This window comes from Uloborus diversus, chromosome 1 (assembly GCF_026930045.1).
Source record: "Uloborus diversus isolate 005 chromosome 1, Udiv.v.3.1, whole genome shotgun sequence".
Lineage (NCBI taxonomy): Eukaryota > Metazoa > Arthropoda > Arachnida > Araneae > Uloboridae > Uloborus > Uloborus diversus.
In genome coordinates, this window is record NC_072731.1 from 83,613,789 (window position 1) to 83,639,095 (window position 25,307).

The 25,307-nt window shown below is 31.6% G+C and overlaps 1 protein-coding gene across 1 annotated transcript in view; it reads right to left on the minus strand.

Moving 5' to 3' along the window:
* The window catches only part of LOC129230726 (dnaJ homolog subfamily C member 10-like), a 116,118-nt gene extending 92,799 nt beyond the window's left edge, over nucleotides 1-23,319 (minus strand). The window contains exons 1-4 of the mRNA XM_054865149.1: nucleotides 23,161-23,319; nucleotides 19,102-19,273; nucleotides 14,394-14,444; nucleotides 4,766-4,851 (exon numbers count right to left, since the gene is read on the minus strand). Of these exons, the coding sequence (XP_054721124.1) occupies nucleotides 4,766-4,851; nucleotides 14,394-14,444; nucleotides 19,102-19,273; nucleotides 23,161-23,319 (468 nt within the window). The remainder of the gene's footprint in view (nucleotides 1-4,765; nucleotides 4,852-14,393; nucleotides 14,445-19,101; nucleotides 19,274-23,160) is intronic.
* Between the last annotated feature and the right edge of the window lie 1,988 nt (nucleotides 23,320-25,307).

A 25,307-nucleotide genomic window follows, 5' to 3' on the forward strand; every position in this document is an offset into this window, starting at 1 on the left:
TCGCGAATAAACTCGAAGTCATTTATGTCTCTACATAAAGATATGCGCAGACGATTTTTTTTTTTTTTTTTTTTTTTTGACAAAGAAAATTATTTCTTTAAGTTGACATTTTATTGTTTTTTTTTTTTTGGTAAGTGCATTAATTCATTTAAAAAAATGTTTTTTGGCAACAGGGGAAAAGAAATGATTTTTTTTTTTATATGATGTATTTATTTTAATGAGATGATTAATTTTAATTATTATTTTCTCGTTTTGAAAGCTGTTAAAGATTTTTTTTTTAATGGAAAAAAGTGTATTAGCTGCTTTGTTTAAAAGTTGCTGCTTTTTTTTTTTTTTTTTACGCATAATTTTTTTTTAGATGAGTGGGGAATATTTTATTCCTAGAAATCAGCTTAAAGTATTTTAAAAATATGTTTGAAAAAAATTTGCGATTTTAGCTATTTTTGAGAATATTGATCAGGTACTAGAAAGTAGTATGGGTATACGGGAAAGTAGGCTCATCTAGTTCTAGACAGAACTTCTTGTTTTTCATTGGTTTGGAATCCCCTTTCTTGCTTTGTCAAAGTGTTAGACTTCATTGTACCCCCTCCCCCCCCCTTCGTCATGCTATTTTTGATAAAAATATTCTTTTTTAACAACAAATGCGTTGTATCCTACTCTTTTTACACCCTCACTCCCCCTAGTCACAAACTCATAATTTCAAGGACACTCCTCCACAGCTACCTCTAAACCTGAAATCATTTTTGGACGGATCCAAAGAGAAAAAGAATTTTTTTCAAGTATTTGCAAAATATCACGAAGGTACTCCATAAATAATGTCATGCTTTTTTTTCAACTTTTTTGATCCCCCTCCTCCGCTTTGTCATAATGCGTCAAACTTGATAGTGTTTCCCCCAGAACAAAAAAGAGGCAGGGTGCTTTTATACAGAAGGGCATTTTAATTCAATGATAAGAGCACTATTTGATAGAAATTTATAATAGAAAAGGTGCTTTCTTTACCTTTTTGGTATGCATACAAATCCCAAAAATCCCAAGTATCCTTCTATAGTATTTTTTTTAAAGAAAAGATTTTAAAAGTTTAGTTTTAAAAGTTTTTCTAAAAACAGATTTATGTTCAAATCAAATTCTAGTGGACAAGTGAAACAATGGAGTTACATTTAAAGGCCAGACTTGTGGAAACCTTTTGAAAAAAAAAGTGCTTTTGTGATGAAGTTTTGTTAATATTTCAATGGGGCATCAAACGTTAACTCAAAAGGGGTGCAGCGCTCTCCTAGAAACCTAGGGTTGCTATTTCGTATACATATTTGTAAAGAGTCCGGGACGTCGGAAGAAATTGGACAAAATTGGAAGAAATGGATAAAATGGAAGAAATGAAAATCAACTGATTTTCCATGTGTTTTATACATAAATTGACCGTTATGTAATAAATTTAGTAATTATTCTAATATATTTTCTGCTCTCAATTAATCATTTAATTAAAATAGAATGACTGTATACTTTAGAAATTTAATAAATCCAAAAAAAAAAAAATTATTACACATTGGTGTAGCTAATTTTAGATAATAATTTACTCAAAAGTAAAAGAATTTAATGAAGTGAATAAGCTATTGAGTGTGATTACATTATTATGCATTACAGTAATAGAAATTGAAGACCTCAATGGAATAGTCACATTCAATGCTTAGAGACATACATACAAAGCAAAGATATTTTCTTGAAAATTATCGATGAACATGAGGATGAAATAGATACAGTATACATAAAGAACATAATTAATAATATTGGGTTAAAAAAGAAGTGAGACATCTAATTACTCTTTTGAAACCCATCAGTATTTCATTGGATGTACTACAAAGAAATTTCTCAATTATTGCAGACTTAACTAATGCATTTTTGACACTTTTAAAAGTTGATGAACTTAAAATTCAAAACAAGTTTCTACAGAAAAGATTCAATGACTGCATCACCCCAGCTCACATTGCATCAGAAATACATGGGTGAAAGACTTACTAGTGACCAAGAAGAAATAGCAAGAAATTGGCTGAATGTCATTGCTAAAATCTTTTGTTGATATTTGTTATATTTTCCATTAAATCATCTCCGTTTCCAGTGACCAAATGTATACTCATTCTACTCACTCCTATTTTTCTGAGGCAATCATAATCAATCACCAGTAGAATGGTAGGGAATCACTGAAGAGATCAGTGATTTAGAAAACATTTCCAATTTTGTATGTCTTCTTTTTCATTGCATAACCTCATTAGACTGTACTGGACTACAAAAATTGGCATGATAAAAAGCAAACTTAAAAACAGGCTTGGACTACAAACTGCATCAAAATTGGTAATTGCTTATGAACGCTAACTACTGAAGACAAGCAGCATACTGAAGAAATTGGCGATTATTAAATTTTTTCAATCAATGCACAATGAATATTATATTAAAATTTCACAATATATGTCTTTTACACATTGCTATAAAAATTATTTTTTCTTATTCTACATTATGCATTAAGTTTAACTAAAAACACTTTTACTGTTTTTTTTTTTTTAGTATTTATTGATGCCATTCCAAATTTAAATATATATGCACAGTGCATGTTTTTATTGGATAGGTTAATACATACAAATTAGAAAAAAATACTACTTTAGTAGGGTTGTGAGCACTTGGAACAGCTTATCGGAAGAAGCTACAATGAGCAAGGGGGTAGGTAGCTTTTAAAAAGGGAGATTAATCTTCTTAGGGGAATGATAAATTGACAACGAACAGCCTAGCTAGGCCCAAAGCCTGTTGCTGGTGCACATTTGTTTTTATAGAACAAGAACATATTACATTTCATGGTAGCATGGTTTTCTTAGTTAATATCATATAAGTTTTTCTTTTTTTTTCACGTGATTTTTAATATTTTGAAACTCCACCCTTTTAAGACTTTTTATTTCTCTTTATAATTTTATGAATGCATTTATTATGGGCAATAAACCACTCATATTACAGATAAACATCTTAAAATTTACTATTGATGTGTTGATTTTATAAGTGTTATTATTACATGAATTGTAGTTTATTAATATTCATTTGCAACAGACTTAAATAAACTTCAACTGATCTACCTTTTTCATTTTTACTTTAAAATATTTTGCAATCAATCTTTTATGTACATATTTATGTATGATATTTTTATATTAAAATATTACTTGAATGGGACAAATGTCTATACTTACTTTTTGTTTTCAAACTTTGAATGTTTAACTGAGAACTTTCAGTTTACAGAATAAGTGGATAAAAATGATATTTTGTTTGGGGTGGTTTTTTCCAGGGTGGACAAAATAGGACAACCCTAGGAGAAGCATTACTTTACCTCATCCCCTGCTATAGTCACATTACGCTATTTCTCATAAACATATATTTTCATTTTACAAAGGTATGATGTCACCTTCTTGTGTTATCTCCTCTCCTTCCCTAGTTACAAACTATCACACTTTCACAAACCACCCACCACCTGAAAGTATGACCTTGTTTGTGGACGGCCCCGAAGCACAACAATAAAATAAAAGTAAAATTCCATGAACAAGAGTTACAAATATGATTGCTAGAGACGTAGTAGCACTTTGGCCGGTAGTTACTCGGCCTTTCATTACTCGGCCGAGTACCGAGGCCTTACTCTCGGCCGAGTTACCAAGTACCAATTATGTTTTAAGAAGAACCACCGATACACATGTGATGAATTTTGAACTTATTGGAATAGTTGTATAGACCTCCATGTCCATATAATAGTTTTTAAAACTAAATTCCTGCTGAAATTTAATCATGCATTATTTAAAAAAAATTGTTTATATATATATATATATATATATATATATATATATATATTTGACAAAAATTTTACAAAAAATTATTTTTTAAATTAGAAATAAATATAAAAGGTATGATTAATCAAGTTGGAATTAAAACAAATTGTACCAATCTATTATAGTTCTTGTCCGCCAAAAATAAATAATTTTTAAAAGCAAATAAAACAAATGTGCAGGAACGCTGCAGACACGTGTTTCTGCGTTACAAGGAACGTCTTTTTCAGTGCATAAAATGTTAGCTAAAGACTAAAGACATTCGACAAAAGAATCCGATTTTTGTCGGATGCCTTTAAACAAGCTCACATTTTGTGCATTGAAAAAAGAATTACTTGTAATGCCAAAACACGTGTCTGCACTGCGTTTTTAACGTTGTTTTATTTCCTTTCATTTTTTAAGCAAAGGTATTTTTATATTTCTTATAACTAATTTTTGTTTCTAGCAAAAATACATTTTTAATATAAAAATTCCATATTTTCTATACTTACTTTTTTGCACAATTTTTAATAAATAAGTTTTATTAACTTTGGGGACATTAAAATAAAGATTTATTCCCTTGAAGCATTACAAACTTCATTATTCTCAAAATTTAAATTTAAATTGTAAATGATTGCAGAATATTATATGTGATTGCGTTTTTTTATAAATTTTAATATCTGTCTTGGACAATATTCAATTTTTTGCAACTACTCGGTATTGGCCGAGTATCTGATCAAAATTTGGCCGAGTACCGAGTACTCGGCAAATTGGCCGAGTAGGCCGAGTACCGAGTAGTTACCGAGTACTCGGTACATCTCTAATGATTGCTGATATAAAAAACAGTTAAAATTAAAATTAAATTAAATAACTTAGCAATTTTTAAGCAATGATCTAAACTGAATAGAATCAAAGGCCGCTGAAGAACGAAAATTACTCACTGCAGGAGCTAAATGATGGCAGTGTGAGCACTGAGGAGAGTAAAAATTGATAAACCAAATGTCAGATGAATCAAGAACAGACTGATCTAAAAATGATTAAAAACAAAAAAATCATTTTTATATACAACAAGAAAATGTTTCAATTACATAGCATAATGGCAAGCATTTAAATACATAAAATGCAGCTAAAGTAGTGGTTTCCAAATTTTTTATACTTGTGCCTCCTTTTTCTCATACAGAAATTATTTTGCCCTTCCCCTCTTACCTTTCAAAATTCATAATACTATAACTATGGAAATGCCATCATGACATAAATTTACTTAATAGGTTAAAAACAATACCATATCTGATTTAAAGTACAGTATAACCCCGATTTAATGATTATCAAGGAATTGAAAAAAGTTATTCTTAAATTAAGAATATTGTTAAATCAAGGAGCATAGATATTTAATGAAGTCAAATCGGAACAAGTGCAATGTATCATTAAATTGATGAAATCCTAAAAATGGGTATCCTTAAATAGAAGTTATACTGCAGTTTTTATGCAGCAAAACTCATTTATTCATAACTGTGTTTTAACCGATTGTTTCACTACATTTAACAAATCATATAAAAGTACGGAAAAAAATATGCCTAAAATACAACATTAGTGAAATGTTAACACAATATTAATGCTATGGGTGGCTCATTTTTGAGCACAAATTTTCAAACTTGAGATGCAATTGGAAACATATTGCTGTGTTTAATGCAGGCTCTCAGACTTGGATGCCATAGCAATGATATTTTGCGGATTCTGATTTTCTGATGCCAATTTGAAGTTATTTTCTATCTAAAATTATAGCAAGAGCCCCCCCCCCATACAAAATTCTATGCCCCCAAAGGGCTATGCTCCACAGATTGAAAACCACAGAGCTAAAGCTTTTCTTTTTTTTACTTACTAGGGGGCCTCGCCCCCTGCTCGCTGACGATCACCAACCCTCGAAGATTGCTTTGCAATCTTGATTCGCAAAGATTTAAATTACAATTAGAAAGAAACAGATTAAAAACGCATTATGAGTTCCCTTTGGAACAAAAAGCACCCTTCCCCGGGTTTCAAAATAACTTGTACCAACTTGCAGAGCAGAGCCGTAAGGCTAAGGGGCTCCTGAGCATTGCAAAACTGCAGTTTTGTACGTTTGAAAAGTCGCTTTCATATTCGTGGTCTCTAGTAATATATTTTGCTCTTTAGCTCGGGCTTGGATTGAGTTGAGCCTAAGATTTTCTGTTAAAATCGAAACCCTTAAAATTTGTGAATAAGAAAGAAGAAACAAACGAATCTAAAAGACATAACTATGGCAACGCCTAAATAAAACATCAATAATTTGAATGGAGATGAGATTTTTCGAACTTGATTAATACGGCTTGTAACTTTTTTTCCTTTGGAGATAGAAGCTTAGTTTTTCGACCATAGGTCGAGTTAGATCTTTAGTAAAAAAAGCCGCTCTTTCCAGTGGTGTCAAAAAGAAAACTGTGGGACAATTCCTTCACTTTTTACTGATAGATTTAATGAAGAAAGTAGTGCCTAAATTTCAGCTAAGCCTAAAAAATTCAGCTAAAAACGCAAAAAACTCCCGCCGTAATTAAGTTAAGCATTGAAACAAATTGCGTAGAACGTGGAAAATTCCACCCTTTCCAACGATATGTAATATTAATATATGCAAGTAATTTTCACCCCTTTAATAGGCAATTTACGCGAAATTTGAGCTTAAAAAATTAATTACAAAAAAACTAATTCGAAATTCAAAAAACAAAACCCCAAGTGCAAACCACGGGGCTCCAAAGTAATTTTATACAAAATTTCAAGGCTGTAGGTGCTATGGGGTCTCCTGGAAGCTAGGCCCGCCACAGACTTCCTTTCAGAATTTCTTTGACCTTACTTTTTAGCTTACTTTCCCACTAACAGTCAGAGAAAGAAAAAAGCATGAAAGAAGGCTTAATGCATCTTTAAAAAAAAAAAAAAAGTCAAAAAAAAAATTAAATAAATATTAAAAAATTTAAAATTGGACAGCAGGGTTCTGAGATGGGGAAAAATGTCTGTTGGTCTGTCTGTCTGCCTCCCCCCCCCCCAATAACTTTTGAGTGAATAGTCTGATTTGAACACATTTTTCTTTTGTTCGAAAGATCCCTGGCGAGCTCATTTCTACATTTTACTTTTTGATTTGAAAAATTTTTTGTTCAATTTTGAACAGTTCAAAGAGACTTAACATTAGCACCTTCGAGGAAATTCAAGGCAACCCGAAATGAGGACTCAAGGCTTTCCCAAACTAAGAAGCAAATTTACTTCAAAACACTCTGTAAGAAATAGCTTTTGATGAAGAACATGTATAGAAAATATCTTTTTGATTTGAACAATTTTCCATTCAATTTTGAACACTTCAAATCCCTTAACATTAGTATCTATGGGGAAACTGAAAGTCAATGTAGATTCCGTACTTGAATGTGGATTTACTTCAAACAAATTTTGTCGGAAATAGCTCTTGACGACAAACTCCCGACTTCAAGAATTTTGGGGCACCTGACTCAGACTCCTGTGCTCGAGAATTAGTCGGACTCCAACTCCCCGACTTTGACCCTGACTTCGTAGCTTTGACAAAAACTTATACACAGAGGAAAATGACCGACTCCGATTCTTGGATATTCGACTCCTACTCCTTTATCCCAAAATGAGATTGACTCCAACTCCACAGCCATGGTTTTAACTGTGAAATAATTATTGTTAATGTGACTTGTTTTTATTTTCATTCTAAAGTTAATTTAGGTACTCGGTTTTCGACGGATAAACTCGAAGTCATTTATGTTTCAACATAAAGAAATGCGCAGACGATTTATTTTACTTTTTTTTTTTTTGACAATGAAAATTATTTTTTAAGTTGACATTTTATTGTTTTTATTTATTTTGGTAAGTGCATTAATTCATTTAAAACTTTATTTTTGGCAACAGGGGAAAAAGAAACTATTCTTTTTTTTTTTTTTTTTTTGATATATCTTTTTTAATGAGGTTATTAATTTTAATTATTATTTTTTCATTTTGAAAGCAGTTAAAGATTTTTTTTTTTTAATGGAAAAAAGTATTAGCTGCTTTGTTTAAAAGAAGCTGCTATTTTATTTGTTCGTTTATTTATTTTTTATGCACCTAGTTTTCCAGATGAGTGAGGCATATTTTATTCCTAGAAATCAGCTTAAAATATTAAAAAATTATGTTTGAAACAATTTGCGATTTTAGTTATTTTTGAGAATATTAATCAGGTATTAGAAAGTAGATATGGGTATACAGGAAAGTAGGTTCGTTTAGTTCTAGACGGCACTTTTGGTTTAATATGAAGATATATGTATGGAGTTTAATAAGTATGGAGCGTAGTCTCAGGTCTTAGCATATGATATTTATTTTACGCTGTCTTCTTCTCCTTTGTTTGGTTGATTTCATAATTACTTTTTATTCCAAGTTCCTTTATCCAAAAAAAGAATCATTACTTTTTTATTTATTTATTTTTATTTTATTTTTGTAAAAGGAGATGCAAGTTAAGCCTTACATTATAGAAGACAAAGTAATACTGGTCTGACATTCTGGACTCCCATTCCTGCATCTTAGTTCGAAACACTAAGCAGGCATTCAGTGAGCTAACAATCAGATTAAATACTGTATTACAGAGGTTCCCAAACTTCAGACCTCCGCGGATCCCCTCTGGGAAAATTACGAACTTTCAGGATGCCCCCCCCCCCCACCCATCAAGCACAAAAAAGTAATAATAATAAAAATAAAAATATTTGACACAGTTAAATCTATTTTTTTCTAATATATTTTTAAGCTTTTTCTCATTCATTGTTCTGGATATATTTCAGAGCTCTAGTCTGATTTTCATTTCTTACGTTGTTATTTTGAGTTATGGAAGAAAAATTTTATTTGAAATTCAATTAGGAAGAAAAATATTTATTTGAAGTATAATATCCCAGCTGTAAAAAATGATGTACCTAATTGTTTGCATTTTACTTAATATAGTTTTGTAACAATATGAACTTCGTCGTGTTCACAAAATTAATCAATGTGTAGTGTGTTTACTTCCGAGAGTACCAATGTGTGTGGGGGGGGGGGGTAGAGAAGACTGCTGCGTCCTGCATGTACTTAAGCAACTTTTTTATTCCTCATAAATGTGCTTTCTTTTAAAACTAAAATATCATTACTCGTCCTTCAATCTCAATTATATGTAACGCTTTAGCTGAATAGCACCGTAGACCCCCTAGCATGAACTTGCGGACCAGTTTGAGAAACTCTGCTGTATTACATTCGGGTCATTCCACGTCAAATCAACCACAAAAATGGGATTTTAACACCCACCATCTCGGAATTTGAACAAACTTTATATACTTCATCCCTTTATGGTTACAAGCAACCCTCTAATTTTTTTTTCTTTCAGTATCAATGGGTTTTGATCTTATAGCCTTTTGAAATTTGGCGATTTTACATTTTTTGTCATTTTCGAGACACTCAAACCGAGATGTTGTTGATTATGAAAAAAAATTATTTCTTGGTAACTAATGCTACAATCTTTTTGAAAATTTTTACACAAAATAGAAAGACTTTGAGCATGTAGTTTGCACAAAAGTTTTTCAAAAAATTAGAAAATTGAAAATTTTGAATTTTTTTTTTCAAAAAAAGCTGTTGGCAAAAATCTGAATTTCAACAAGAGGGTCAGCTTTAAAAATCATGATTTTTTTTAAAAATGATCATGAATATATACTCTAACTTATTTAATGAAAAACATTAGGGGACTTTAAGGGATTCTGTCTCCCCCCCCCCCTTTCCACATTCTGGAAAAAAAGCGTATAACTTCATACAATCTCTTTCATATTCTTAAAAACAGAATTGTCAACAGTAATGACAAAAATTCAAATATACAGTGTGTTGAATATGGAACTCAAATATAAAGAAAAATTAATATTTAAGCTTCTATTTTATTTGAAATAGTTTAAAATATGTCAAATCAACCACAAAAATGGGATTTTAACACCTACCATCTCGGATTTTGATGAAACTTGGTATACTTACTTATTTTGTGGTTAAAAGTTTCTTTCCCTTAGTTTCTTTTGTTTCAATCTCAATGTACAGTGCCCGCCACTAATAAAATCACTGGATTATAAAATCAGCTGCTTTATAAAATCAAATCAGGAAGAACAGAATCATTACTATATCAAAATATGTTAGAATTATCCTTTAATAAAATCATCCTCGCTGTTTTATAAAATCAAACTTTTGGAGAGTATATGCTAATTCTTCTCTGAATAGAACCAGGATTTAATTTTTTCTTTCAAGATTTAAAACAGTGCAGCACTAATAAAATAACAAATTCACATAAACAAAAACGAAAAAAAAAGGTGAAGGTTGTACGTTTTTTTTTCTTGGGGAGTTGAATGAAAAAAAAAGAAGAAGAAGAAGAATGAAGCAGCCACAAGAGAACTGTTTCAGAGCCATATATTTAGTTGGTGCTGCCTGTTTCTACTTCGCAGATCTGTTTCGACTTGCAGCCTGACCACTGAGTTTCAATCAGTTCGTGCACATTCAGCTATCTACAGGGGTTGACAGTTCATTTTTACAATTAAGTTAAAATTGTTAGCTAGCAAGTCGTGATGACTTGAGTGTGAAAGATTAATTCGAAATTTTGAACAAGTATGACAAGTTTCCTAAATATAGTTAGTGTGATGCTGCAATTAAATTAGGAATTTCTCAATCTTTACTTTCAAATTCTCTTACTCAAACAACGATAAGTCAATATTTTAAGACCCTTGTGAAATTTTAAAAATGTACCTTATGTAAGTTAAAATATCAACTGTATTTTGCAACTGAACTAAAATAATACAATACAACTAGACTAAAAATAAAATACAACTAATCGTAATTTATTCCTTTTTTAGAGTATTTATACTTGAAAACCTTTTTTTTTTCAGTGCATGAGTGCCGGTTTATAAAATCAGCCGCTTTATAAAATCAAATGTCCTCAGAACGAATGATTTTAATAAGCGGCGGGCACTGTATTTTGATTTTATAGACTTCTGAAATTTTTCGATTTTGCATTTTTTTTTGTCATTTTTAAAGACACTAAATGAGCTGTTGTAAGTGGGAAAAAATGTTTCTCAGCAACTAATGATATTACCCTTTTGAAAATGTTCATAAAAAATGTTAAGACTTTGAATATTTTTATAAAAAATATTATAATAATCTTAATTTATACTAAAAATTTTTAAAAAATTAGAAAATTAAACATTTTGATTTTTTTTTAGTCAAAAAAACCATTGTTGAAATTTTCAATTTTTAACACCAGGGTCAGTTTTAAAAATCATGATTTAAAGAAAAAATGATTATGAGTATGTGCCCTAACTTTTCCTATGAAACAAGTTATGGGTCTTTTAGGGATCCTGTCCCCTCCCCCCTAGAAACAACGAAGCATCATAGAGAAAAGTTCTTCCATGTATTTGAAACTAGAGTTCCCAGCAATTATTTAAAAAATTTAAATATAGCTTTTTTTTATTTGAAATAGTTAAAGATTGTTTAAAATAAAGACATTCTGAAAATAAAATATCATGAAATTCAAAATTTGCAGACAACAATATCTGCATACGGATTACTGCATTTTAGTCCATACAACTTAAAACAAAAGTAAAGTCTTAAAACCAATTCATAATCATGCAGTTTCTAATACTTTCAGGATCCGCCTCCCCCCCCCCCCCCCACGTTTGAGAAAAGTGCCATCTTGGAACTGCTTTTCCATTATAGTTTTACTGCTGTACAACAACAAATTCATCCTTTTAACTTCTTGCAATTACATTTAACACCCCTTAAAAATCAATGGCTTGATTGTTTAGTAATAAAATGTTCTAAAAAAAGTAAATTACTTTTCCCCCTCCCCTCATATATGCACCTCTTGTATTCAATGGATTTAGATATTTTTTTAATGACAATTGGAAAACATTATATTTGCATGGAATTTTTTTTTGTCCAGATTCTCCCCCCCCCCCCCAGCTTAATGACATAACTCGCAACTTTTCCTCAACTCACTGGGGTTCTAAAATTTTAATTCCTAAAAATTTTCTGTCTGTATCACTTATACTTATTAATGCTTAAGATTCACATTATGAAAATGAATTCCAGTAAATGAATTTTCTATTCTTTTTGTTTTCTTTCTTTGAAAAAACATAATAAAATCAATAATAGATTTGAATATCTTGTGAGGAATAAATAAATAATTGTTGAAAAGAGATAAAAGTTTCTTGTTAGTCAGGTCTGCTAAAGATAACAAGTCCTGCTCACCAGTGGCGTAGCCATGGGGGGGATAAGGGGGTCAGAACCCCCCCCCCCCCATGAGCCCCAAAAAATCAGTTTTCAGTCGAACCTGAAGGGTTCTGTTTATGAGCTAAAAGATTTTTATTTTATATAATAGTTTTTATGACGGTAAAAAGCTTATGTCTTCCTGTTATATATATATATATAAACTTGAGGGCATGGCTTTACTTTAAACTCCAAAAAAAAAATTACCCCCCCCCCCCAAGGATTTTTTCTCGCTACGCCACTGCTGCTCACACTTGTTTAGAAAACAAGTAATGGCGCCTTCTTTCTCTACATGCCTCCCATGGGGTACATTTTATCCTTCCCTATCAGAATTGCGCTAACAGCACAGAGTGGTTGCTGACTCTTCTGGATAAAAGATAGAATTCTCTAAAAATGCTTTTCTAAAATTTTGAGAAAAGGTCAATATGAAAGAATGAATTGAACTAGAATAGCAATTGAATGTTGACTTATAGGGGTTCTAGCAAAATGTGTCAAGTTAGAAAGGTTTTCGGCCATTGAAATTAGCATTAGGTCAACCCTAAAAAAATAAATGTTGAGTCACCTGGATTATCAGTGTGTCCAGCTACTGAAGTTTCACTGTATTTAAACAGGAATATATATAAGGTTACATAATGCTGCAGTTGAAAGAGGAATCAAGAAAAACAAAGGGTCTTTTAAATAAAAAGTAGTTAACAATCTCACAGTCATAATATAAGCAACTAACTTAATGTAAACCATACAGCTTGCTGATCAGCTGTCATCCAATACCAGTTGTTCCTTTATGGGAGCTAATAAAGCAACCGTAAAGTTAGGGAGGTGACAGGCAAATATATTAAAAAGAAAACAAAACATCTAAAAAAATTACTACTGAAGTGTAAAATAAAAATACCTGTCATTTGTACAAATGCCAGGTTATTAGGATCCATTTATGATCATAGAAACACTTAAGATAACAAAACACACTTTTAGGGTCAAATGAGATTGTTGCAAAGCCTTAATTATAAATATTTTGGCCAATGGTACTGTCTAACCACGGATTAAATGGAAAGGCAAACATCCGGTTTACACGCGGGAATGGAAGCATCTATTAGTTTTCAGGGATGTCAGATTTTGCAGATGTATGTTAACCTCTAAATTGAAGCAGAGTCTCATTCAAATGAGTGGAATACGTGCGTACTTTTAAACTCATACCCAATAAATTGCTATGTTAAACCAAAACTTTTCTGGGTTATTCCATTAGATCAGAGATAAACAAATCCAAGTTTCAATTTGATATTGCATTAGATTAATGAAATAAGTTAAAAGCTCTGAGCTGGTATTTATAGGATTTTTAATACTTTGCATAAATTGCCTAATTATAAATCAGAATTAGATGAAAAGTTTTAATTTCTATGTTACCCTAAGTTTAACAATAATTTTTAGTATTCATAAACTGTTGTAGGAAAATTTCGAATTTTGCGTTATCTTATTTCTATTATTTATTATTAATTAATTTAATTAATTATTTTCAATTCAAAGAAACCTTGAGTATTTCAATGTTCAAATTTAAGTTCAAACACCAATGTATTTCAATATTTAAATTTTCTTTAATGCAATTATTAACTTAGTTTGTAATATTGCGATCAACTTTTTTTCATTTATCAAAACAGGGGGCAGGGGGAAGGGGGGAGAATCCCTCAAAGTCCCCTAAAGATTTTCATTTTATATGTTAGCACACATGTTAATGATCATTAAAAAAATATATCAAGTATTTTAATTTAGATCCTCTTGCCAAAATTTTTAAATTTTGACTATCATTTTTTTATTGAAAAAATTTTGAATTTTTCAGTTCATTAATTTTTTTTAGTTGCTGAATATAAATTTAGAATTTTGACACATTTTTTCTGAAATACTTGAAATCTTAATATATAGTATAAAAATTTTCAAAATTTTTTTATCTTTAGTTATTGAGAAATGATTTTTTTTTGCAAACAGCTGCTGTTCATTCTCAGAGAACTGTAAATGACAACTAACACAAAATCGCAAAACTTTGAAGAGTCAAAAAACAAAAACTATTTTTAATAGAGAAGAAATACTTTAGGAGGTTACTTAGGACTAGTAGAAGTACACAAAGTTTCATTGAAATATGAGATGGTGGTTGTTGGGGTGTGGTTGAACTGACATGGAATGACCCATTCAAGAGTTTGTAATGTAGGATGGTTTTACTTGTGCAATTGATGCTCTAAGATTCAAGGAAAGTATCTTAAAACTAAAACTTTTCATGTTACTTACGAAAATCATTTCTGCTAAATGTTATGATTTCTGGATCATCATCATATATTCCTAAAAATGGAAAACATTGTAAGTAAAAAAATTGGAACCTCCTATTTTGTTTATATTATGTATACTTTAAATAAAAATCAGATTGGAAAGTTTTATATATAACAAATATGAAACAGAATTTTTATAACACTTTCAACCGTAACAGATCATTATGAACTGAAAGTACACATACATATGATTTTCAAAAATATCAAAAAAAAAAAAAAAAAAATTAAACACAATATAGGCTTTAATCGAATTTCTTCTACAAAAATCTATACAAAAGTTTATTAAGACTTCATTTAGAGTACACCGTTTGGCTTAGGTCTAGTTATAAAAATTGAAAAGCATAGTTATAAAAATTGAAAAGCATAATTATAGGTGAGAAGTTGGATGTTATTGGAATTAGAGACATGGGCTAACAAATTTGATGTAGATTTATTACATATTGCTGGGTATAATTTGTTTTGAGAAGATAGAGTAGGCAAAAGAGGTGGTGGGGTTTTATTTTATGTTAGAGACAATTTCATTTGCAATGAATTATTCATAAATGATAAACCTACTGATATTGATATGGTTTGGCTGGAGTTAATGAGCAATAAGGGCAAAAAATTGCACTTTGGAAACATTTATAGACCACCTAATTCAAAACAGGGACAAGATAAACAGATGTATTGTATTATTAGTGACATGTCCAGTAAGAGATCCGTCATCATAATGGGGGATATCAATTTTATGGGTATTGATTGGAATAGTTTTTATCCTAGTAATGGCAGAGAAGAGGAACTTTTAAAAGTAATTAGTGACTGTTTCTCAGATCAAGTTGTAACTCAAGGGACTCAAGAGGAGGCAATTTTCGATCCAGTTCTTTGTGAAGCAGAAAGTTCTGTTCAGGAGTTGTGTGTAGGGGATCTAATTGAAGATAGTGATCAAAACAGCATTAGGTTCTGGATTAAATTTGAAGTTAACAAAGATGAAAATTTTATGTTTGTGCCCAATTTCAGAAACACTGATTTTGTTGCACTTAGGCAGAGCTTGAAAGAGTTTTTTTGTCAGGATTGGATAATAGCGAGGTAGATCAGCAGTGGACGGAATTTAAGGAAAAACTAGCAAAAAAGGTTGGGGATTAAGTTCCATTTAGGAGAAAAGGTGTTAATACAAAAATTTGGTCCATGTGGTTCTCTAGGGAGATTAAAGAAGCTCTAAATTATAAGCAAGCCACTTTTCGTCAGTTTAAGGAGACTGGTCAGTGTGCGGATAGGCTCTAGTATTTTAAGGCAAGGCAAAATTTTAAGTATTTGGTATGGATTCAGAACAAGGAACTGGAGCAAAGGCTAGCAGATAACATTGATGGGAATCCAAAAAGGTTTTCTGCTTACGTTAATTTTGGGAAAGTTCGAAATACTCAAATTGGGCCATTGGTTAATGAGCATGGAAATTTAATCCAAAACGATAGGGGTATTGCAAATGAGGTAGTGAGAAGCAAAGGGATGCAAAATTAAAAATTTGGAGTACAAATGGTAGGTGAACCTCTCCTCTGTCTTGGGGCAAGAGATTGTACTACTAGCCCTGGTTGGTGCTGCTATACAGCATGATTTTAAAAAAAAATTTCAATGAAAGCCTACCTATTATCTGATCTTTAAACCCATTTTACTTGAAACTTAAAATAGTCCACTTGCATCCCTTTGCTTCTCACTGCCTCAAATGTTCTTAATAACTTTTCTTTTCTAGTGTGTTAAACAATAACTGTATCTCAACAGTTAACACTAGCAAGACACAAGCTATTATGGAGCTTGAGGATTTTATGTTTTCCAGAGAGGAGGTTCTATTTCATTTGAAAAAAATTAAAGCTGATATGAAGATCAATGGCCCTCCTAAAGCTATCCACCCCCTTTCTCATTACCACCTCTTCTGGTAAGCTGGACTAATAAATTGACTAGGACCAGCCTAGCTGGGTCAAGAGTCTGTTGCTGGTCGTCACATTTGTGTTTTGTATAAATTTTATACTATGATTGCAAGAACAGAATTATAAATATGTTAAATATTTGCTTTTTGCTTCAATTAAACGTACAACTCCTGCATAGAACATATAATAAAGTGGAGAACAAATAATATGACATAGTAGGAACATTGCTTATTTTGATCTCCTAAGTTTTTTTTTTTTTTTTTAATGTAAAATTTATACGCAGTTTTCATTTTTAATGCTTAATAAATTGTTCAGAAAAGAAGATGGTGATTCCTGGATCATTATAGTTAAGATATTTAACTCATTTCCAAGGTAATTGTTTTCAATGTGCAATAAATTCTGAAAAAAAAAAAAAACACTTTACCAAGACAGTGAGTGTGTTTTTTCTAGTGGGCCCACTAGAAAAAAAACAGGTGGGTGTTTTCCAGATGAGCCCAGTTTGGGAAACCCTACTGTATTGGCTATTGTGCACTCTACATAACTCAGTTTTTTTCCTTGGGCCTAACAAAAAAATACAGACCCCCTCCTTCTGCTAGCTTATCTACATTTCTTCTGAAAATCATTAATAAAATAAAAACATAAAGCTGCATTTTTTCCTTTTTTTTTTCTTTTGAGAGAGGGGAAATAAATTTTAAATATGGTACAGACATAAGACTAATGAAAGATACCGGACATCCTCAAACATTTACAAGTTGGATATTGCAAAAAATTTGGATTTTCCCTGGAGCACAATCATCCTTTTTCTTGGCCTTAATAGTAGTTTCAACTCCTAAAAATGTTTCATTCCAAATAAAATATTCAAATAAGTTACATAAAAATTTTTAATTAATAAACATAGAAAATACAGTCAATTCTCAATAACTCGAATCTGAAAGGACCAACGAAAAACTTCGACTTATCAGAAGTTCGACTTACAGCTAGTTTCAGGTTTCGACATTTTAATATGAAAAACCATCGAATATTTTAATTAATATGTACATATAACAGACAAAATTACAGAACATAAAATTTTTTAGGGACAATATGCACAGTTTCCCCGTGAAGAGTTCTGAAGACAAAGTTGTGTCTGGTCTTGAACTTCTCCAGCCATCCAGCACTGGCATGGAAATTTTCTATGTTCAGTAATATAGCAAAATTCGTTGCTTTCTCAAGCAGCAAACATCAACTAATAGAAATAGCATAGTGTTGAATTCGATACTGCTGGAACCACTTGACTAGAGCTCATTCTTCAGGAAAAGTGCACATCTTCATTCGTTCCCAACTTGGATTCATGGATTTGTACCGCTTTTGAAGTTTCTCTTTTAAAATCGTTGACAGAGTATTTGGAGCCATATTTCAATGCATTATCTTTCTTTTTTGATTTTTGGATTCCTCTCAATATTATAAATAAAATTTACTTCACTTTCTAAATCCAAGGTTTCTAGCTTTCGCTTAGCCCATCTAAAGAAAACTATCTCTCTCTCGAGAACTTATCAGAAATTGATAAAACTTGATCAAACTAAAGAATGAAGTGGATCTTAACTTAGGTAAGCCTTTGAATAAAGTTACAATAAGTTGACTTGGCAACTTGACAGCTTAAAAGCCAAAAGCAGATTCATAGCAGGATAGTCCTCAATTCATAGTCCAACAACATGTCTAAGTGTAAGCAGTACAGTACAACAAAAGAAAACAAGATATACTCATTTCCGCACGTGTAACTCCTTTATCGCACATTGGCTCAACATGTGTTCTCCTTGCTTTAGAGGTCTAAAGTGAAGGTGAATGAATCTTCCTCTCATAATCACGTGAATTATATTTTTTCTTCTTTCTTTTTCGTTCTTTCAAAATAAATTTCAAGTCATTTTTTAAAAAAACTTCGAGTTAAAGGAAGTTAACTTTGAGATATGGAGCATAATTAGCAGGGAATTCAAGATAAAGGGATCGGGACTTGAGAAAAACTTTGAGTTATTGTAATATTTGAGTTATTGGACTTCAAGTTATTGCAAATTGACTGTATATTTTTAAACCGAGATTGCTCACGCAGGGTATTACATACCCACCACCTCACTTTCAATTAAATTCCTCCTCCACTTTTTTTTGGAAGTGGACCATTCCTAGAGTAGCTGATCCAAAGGTCATAACCTTGAAGGGGTACAAACAGCAGGGACATTAAGTTTCTTTGGAATTGTTTCCTATAGGTGTGTCATACCCTGCGTGAGTATTTCTGCTACAGTTCTGAACTAAAGCATTAGCAATGCTTCCAAGACACTTAAAATTAAAACTTGGGTCAAGTGAGGACATTGCATCCCCCTGATAAAAAAGTAAAATCAATGTACAAAAGGTGTACTGAATGCCCCAATAAAAAAAGCAGAAAAACCAAATTTGTGTATGAAAAATGAGGCAAACACATTTGTATGGAGCATAGGGCATGCATTTGCAAAAAAAGCGCAAGTAGAATGTAAATGTTTTAAAAATATATTTTATAATTATATTTTTATTTCTTTATTTGTTTTTAACCTTTTTGAAAAAAAAAATTTGAATCCAAAATATGAAAATACCTCCCTTTGTATGAGATACTCTGCGCAAGCATTCCCGTTCGTTTTGGTCACGCGTGCAATCTTGGGTTAACATGGTAAATTTGCAATCCAATAGTAAAATTCACAAAAGAAAAAAAAAACTTTTTTTTTTTTTTTTGAGTGAATATTTCATAATAAGGTGAGAATAAAAACTTACCAAAACTTTCATAGTAATAATTCCAGCTCCGATAATTTCCCTTCCAGGATTGTCCAAAATCTTCTTTAAGCCCATCTTCTCCATAAAGATCATACTTTTTTCTAGTTTCTTCATCTTTTAAAACTTCATATGCTTTATTTATGCTTATAAACTTATCTTGGGAGTCTTTGTCCTAAAAAATTGATCATATAAAGACAAGTGAAATTAAAAACAAAAAATAGGTTTTGCTGCATGCATAAATTATATGGACAATTCAAAACAAAATTTAAACCTGCAAAGGTGAACTGGGTGCTTCTGTTTCTTTAAAAATTTTCAAGGCTGATAAGAGGCCATGTCAACCTAGTTGGAAAGTGAGTGATGGCCCTTTGGGGGCTTGCTATGAATAGGAGTAGTAAAAGTTTCATAGGGGAGGAGGGGGCTACCAAACTGTCAAGGGGTTCACCTTGACTCTCAGTGGTCCTGATTTTTTTTTTTTTTTTACGTAATTTTTAAATTTTTTTTTTTTTTGCTTAAACGACTTCAAATGACGTTATCTTTCAGTGGCGCACCCCCCAGAGGCTTTGGTTTTAACAAAAAAGCAAATTCTAATACAGTAGTCTGTGCGTATAAAAGGGCAATTTTAAGCAAAAAACAAACCCATTCAGAACGTATTTTTGATCAAAAAATCCCCTTCAGAATGTATTTTTTTATCAAAACCCCCCCTCCGAAAAGGTATTTTTGATTAAAGAAACCTCTCCAGAAGGTTTTTTTGATTATAAAACTCCCTGTAGAAGATATTTTTGATCAAAACACTCCCTCCAAAAGGTAATTTTAGCTGCGTTAGTACCTTCTTTGGAAAATAATGACAGATTTTTTTGTTCTCATATTAAACACTGAAGAGCACAGCAAATTTACTTCACTTATAGCAAATTGTCTCAAGAGTTAAACTTCTAACGCTTCTCTTTTAAAATTTCATTTCTTCGTATTGTGGCACTCTTCATCCAAATGAGAGATAAAGTGAATGATTTTTGATGCAAATGGACACTGGCTTGATCCCAGAGATTTCTATTGAAAATTAATTTTTAATAAAAAGTGAAAATTTTAACTCCATTAATTTCTATTACTATATCATCAACTTTTATCTATAACAAGAGTCCCACACACTGAGCCATTGAAATTTTTAGGAGGGGGGGTGTTTTGAGGGGTATTTTTCTCTTTAAAGGGGGCTCTTGGTTTTGGGAGGCATTGCGATATTTAGGAGGTGCCCTTGTTCTTAGGGGGGCACCCTATCTATATTCGGCATCAATATAGATTTTTGTAAATAGATTAATAGACTACCAAAATGAATTACAGTAGCTTATAACAAAAAATGTAAGGAAAATCATCAGCGTTTATGCTGTGAACGCACGATTTGTGGAAGTCTTTCTTACAAAGTATTAAAATTTTCAATTATTGTGATCGAATCGGGGGAAGCGTAAGTATCAAAGCACTTTGGCACATTACGATTGCAAAATTAAAAAACAAAACTTTTCAGATGTGAATTCAAAAGCACACAAGAATGTTTAAACGCGTTTTTGAATGAAGGGTCATTTCACAGTATTTTTGACATTATGTAGAGTTCGCAACGTGACCTTTTTTTGCCATAACTCTTTAATTTACTGTTCATTGATTAGTATATTACTTTCAGACCCCGAAGTGGTTTTTTGGGGGAAAAAAGTAGGAAATAAGGAATCAAAAATTTAAAAGGTAGGAAAATTAGGAAAAGAATCAGTTAAAAAAGTAGGAAAAAATAGGAAGAGATAAGACTAAAACAGACGTCAAGGGGAAACAGATTTAGCGTAAACTTTATTTCTGATGTAAAATAAACTAACAGCATTTTTGATTTAAAACTGTCCCAAAAATAAACTAACAGTATTTTTGAATTATTAAAGAGATTTAAAGAAAGACTGAGTCAAATAACAAAACGGAAGAAACAAACTGACAATTTTCAATATGAAAAATAAACTAGTGGAAACAAAGGTACTAAATACAAAAATATGAAAATAAAATCCAAACAAACACCTTTCAACAATACAGTAATAAAAATTTCAAGTGTGAAAAGAATAAAATGCAATATAGCGATTATAATAATAATAATAAATTTAAAAAATAATAACAACAATAATAAAACTCATATTTTGGTGCAATAAAACCATTTTTGTTAAAGATTTGTTCTGTCAAAAACGAGAACATTCCTTCCAGAGCATCCATTTATCATTTGAAAATACTAACACTTTCACTTCCTGTTGTCATAAACTACGATACAAAAAGCAAAGCAAATATTAAATTAGTTTAAATTGAAAATAATCAGCAGCTGACATGCATTTTTGCATAAGCAGGGGCAGATGTTTGAATTTGAAAAAAAAAAGAAATAGACTATAAGTGCAGAACTAAAATAAATTTGTTCTAAAATATGGGACATAAAATTCATAATAAATAAAATTAAACTAAATAAATAACGAAATAAGTAAACTAAAGAGTTTGTATTATGTTATATATTTTCAGCCATACAAGAAAATTTTTCTTTCAGGAACGTCATTTAGGGGGGTCAGTGAGAAAAATTCTCCCCTCCCTGGCTTTAGAAAATTAATGCTTAACTATACAAGTTTGTGTGGTTTTTATTGTTCTCAGACAAAATTTGCATTCAGTATGCATGCTTCGCTAGCCATCCCCAGGAGAAAAATCAAAATGACGGGCCAGTTTTAATTTTAATCAAGCAATAAAAACGACTATTGTTTTATTGGTTTGATGATTTTTTACCTAATTCTTCCAAATTTCTGTCCCGGAAAAAAATAGGAAAGTCATGCATGGTAAATAATTCAATCTTCACCATACAACAAAAATATTCATCTGGAAATTATTCATGAAATTGAGAGTGATGGGGGGAGGGGGGAGCAACTCCTCGATATTGATGATATATCGGATTAAAAAATATCTTTTAAAAAGAAATGCAGTATATATTTGCTTGTGGCTCTATCCCCCCCCCCCAAACTTTTAAAAATGTGAAGAAATAAAAACAGTATCTTGCATTTAAATTGATTCCCGATGTTTAGAAAAATCGGGACCGATTTGCCCATCTAGGTTTTGCCGAGTTTTTTTTTTTTTTTTTGCAAATATACTCTTTGCAAGGAAAGAAATGTAATTTTATAAATTTTATAATCATGTTTCTTATTTAGAATGAACAATAATCATATTTATGTATGAAAAAAGTTAGTTTCTGCGATTATTTTTGAAGTGTTCTGTTTTTGCAAATTTCTGTTATATGTCGCTTTTATTTTGTACTAACATCAAGAAAATATGTACTGTGTACAGGTTTTTCAATTTTTGCTTCCTTAACGTTCCTTTTAAGGTTTTACATTGCCTTTCTGTTTAAATAGAGCTCCATTTCTCTTGTAATCATCTATACGAAAAATTGGTGAACAGGAAATTCGGCTTTTCCCGAACTTTTTTTAACACTCGGCCGTTTACTTTAATTAAAGCTTCTAATTGACGGGTAAGTGATATATAATTGCATCAGAATGTGCCGGTATCCACTTCTTTATTGTTTCGTTAAAACAGTAGGACTGAAGTCGGAGAGATAAAAAGAGAAGTCAATAATAAACGGAGCAACAGTAAAAAAGTCACTTACGAAAATTTTACTTTTAAACACGCAGATGCCGCGGCGCTCCTTAAAGAAATTACTGTAGTCAGTCAATGAAAAGTTCAGGATCCGCTTATTTCTTTTGGTTTTGCAAATTTGAAACATGCAGAAAATTATCGGTGCGGCATTGTAAAAATAATAATCAATGCACAATTAGAAGTGCTATAGTAAAGAAAGAAAAAGTACGAAAAAAAAGGAAAAAGTAGGAAAAATAGGAACTCTTCGGGGTCTGTACTTTATTTTGAGCTTTTCCTAGCAACACACCAACTCAAATTAAAAAAATGTGCAAATCAAACAGTAATTTTAAAAGTTGTGACAAAAAAAGGTCACGTTACGGACTCTACATAAATGTCAAAAATACCGCGAAATGACCCTGAAATTCTTCATTACTAAGGATGTACCTTGTTTTTATCGGGATGAAATTTGAGGGCTAACTTCTTGAAAGCTTTCCTAATTTCTCGATTATCCGCATCCTTCGAGATTCCTAACAGTTCATAATAGTCTGAAGAACTTCCAGCAGCAGCACATAAAAATATACAAATTAATGTAAGGAAAAGCATAGCTGTCAAATGATTTTAGACACATACAAATCGTCCATATGCGCTTGCAAATACATCAGCTATAATAAACGTCTCCCATTACGTTTTCCTACAGAAAATATCCATCAGTTCAATTTTATTAGCTCAATTTCTTTCATTAAATGTGCATAATTATACAAAATCGGCAATCGTGTTCCAGTTGCTCAAATAATTACTTTGTTCTGCTGCGTCCAATCCGAATTCCGAACTTCCACTTTCGAAATTCCCCTAACTTTATTTATGATCTTCGCTCTGAACTAGTCAATGCTTGCGTTCAACGAACCTCACCGATCGACCGGTGAGTAACCGGTGATCGACGACAACTCTAGCTGGTTGATTGGTTGATGGAACCACTTGATATATTTGACCAATTGCTGTCATGTGATTAATCAAAGGTCGCTACCGGTCGTGCTCGTCGAACGTAAGCAATGAATATTTATTTTTAATAATTGAAAAAGTAGTATAAACCACTGATTACTTCATGACATTAATTTAATTTGAAAACTAATGCCAGTTTGTGAGCCATTTACTTTAATGCTTTTTAGAGAAATAATATGAATTTGCTCTAATCGCAACTTGTGAACGCAACTCGGATAAAGTTTCGTTCCATTTGTGGGGTGTCAAATCACGTGATACCGGATTTCTAACCCATGGCCCAGCATCCCAAGAAATCGAAGATAAAAAAAGTCTTTCCGATTTTTTTTTTTGCTCAAATTTTTATTGTGAAAAGTGTATTCGCAAATCCAATAAACTATAGCGCGCGCTGCAGCTTCTGTCTAGTGGCGGATGAAAAGGGTAAAACAAACAAATGCCGTGACTTATAACTTGCTTTGACGCTTAGTGAATGTCAGTAATTTTTCATTGTGTTTGTGGGAAGCTTTCTTTTTTATTCTTCTGAAATTACATTACACCACAAACTGTCTGAAAATTAAAGAAAACACGTGGAATGGACCATTTTGCCTTTTTCGGTAGTAGTGTTACTAGTGCCTAGAAGGAGTAGTGTTGCAATCGAAGCAGAAACCGTAGCACCTAAACGGAGGAAACAACCTGATAGCGCTGATGTATATGCCGTCGTCAGAACTACGTTGTTTCTCCCATCCTATCAATCGAACAATGTCTCATCGTATTTTATTTTGTAAATTTACAACAAATCTTACCAATTCGGAACTCCAGCGCTCGAATACGCTACCTTGCGGTGATTTACATAACTGCCGAAGAAACTAAAACATTGCGTTCCATGTGTGTCTGTTGACGTAAACATAGGCAGTTTGTTATGAGTATTTATTAACGCATTCGAGGTGTCTTGGATTGCTTTCAGAAATAGAAAGTGTTTTGTCCCTTAATGTTATTCTCGAGCTCCTCAAAATAATGTTAGTCTTTATTATTTCCCAATAAAAAGTGAGTTGACTGTCGTAAATGGCGTGAAATCCTAAGCACATGAAAACTCTGGATTAACAAACTTCGCATCTGCAAGTCTATTCGAAGCATTTTTTTTTTTTTTTTTTTGGAAGAGGATAACTTTATACCATTTAAATTTTTTTATTGTTTTGTGTGAATTTGTAAGAAAATGGTTTTCTTTTTTTCTCTTAATCTTAAGCTCAAAAGAAGGATATTATGCAGTATTATCGTAGAATGGAATGAAAAATGTTTAACGCTGAGAATTTTCATCGCCAAAGTAGTGCGATTATTATAGTTTAGGGTTATAGTTTTAGTATTGTGCGAGCAAAGAACACTTGTTTGGCGAGATTTTGCATGTCAGTTGTAAACCATTTTTATTTTTTATCATGTGTGGATTAAAATGGTAGAAAGATAACAGAATTCGATAAGTTTAAAGAAATAATGGAAGATCAATTAAAAAGAAAACTACCACCATGTATCCGTGAGAATTTTATTGATGATGCTTAACAGAATTAAATCATAATTCAGAAATTAGAAACATACGAAACCGAATGTAAAACAATTAGCACTAA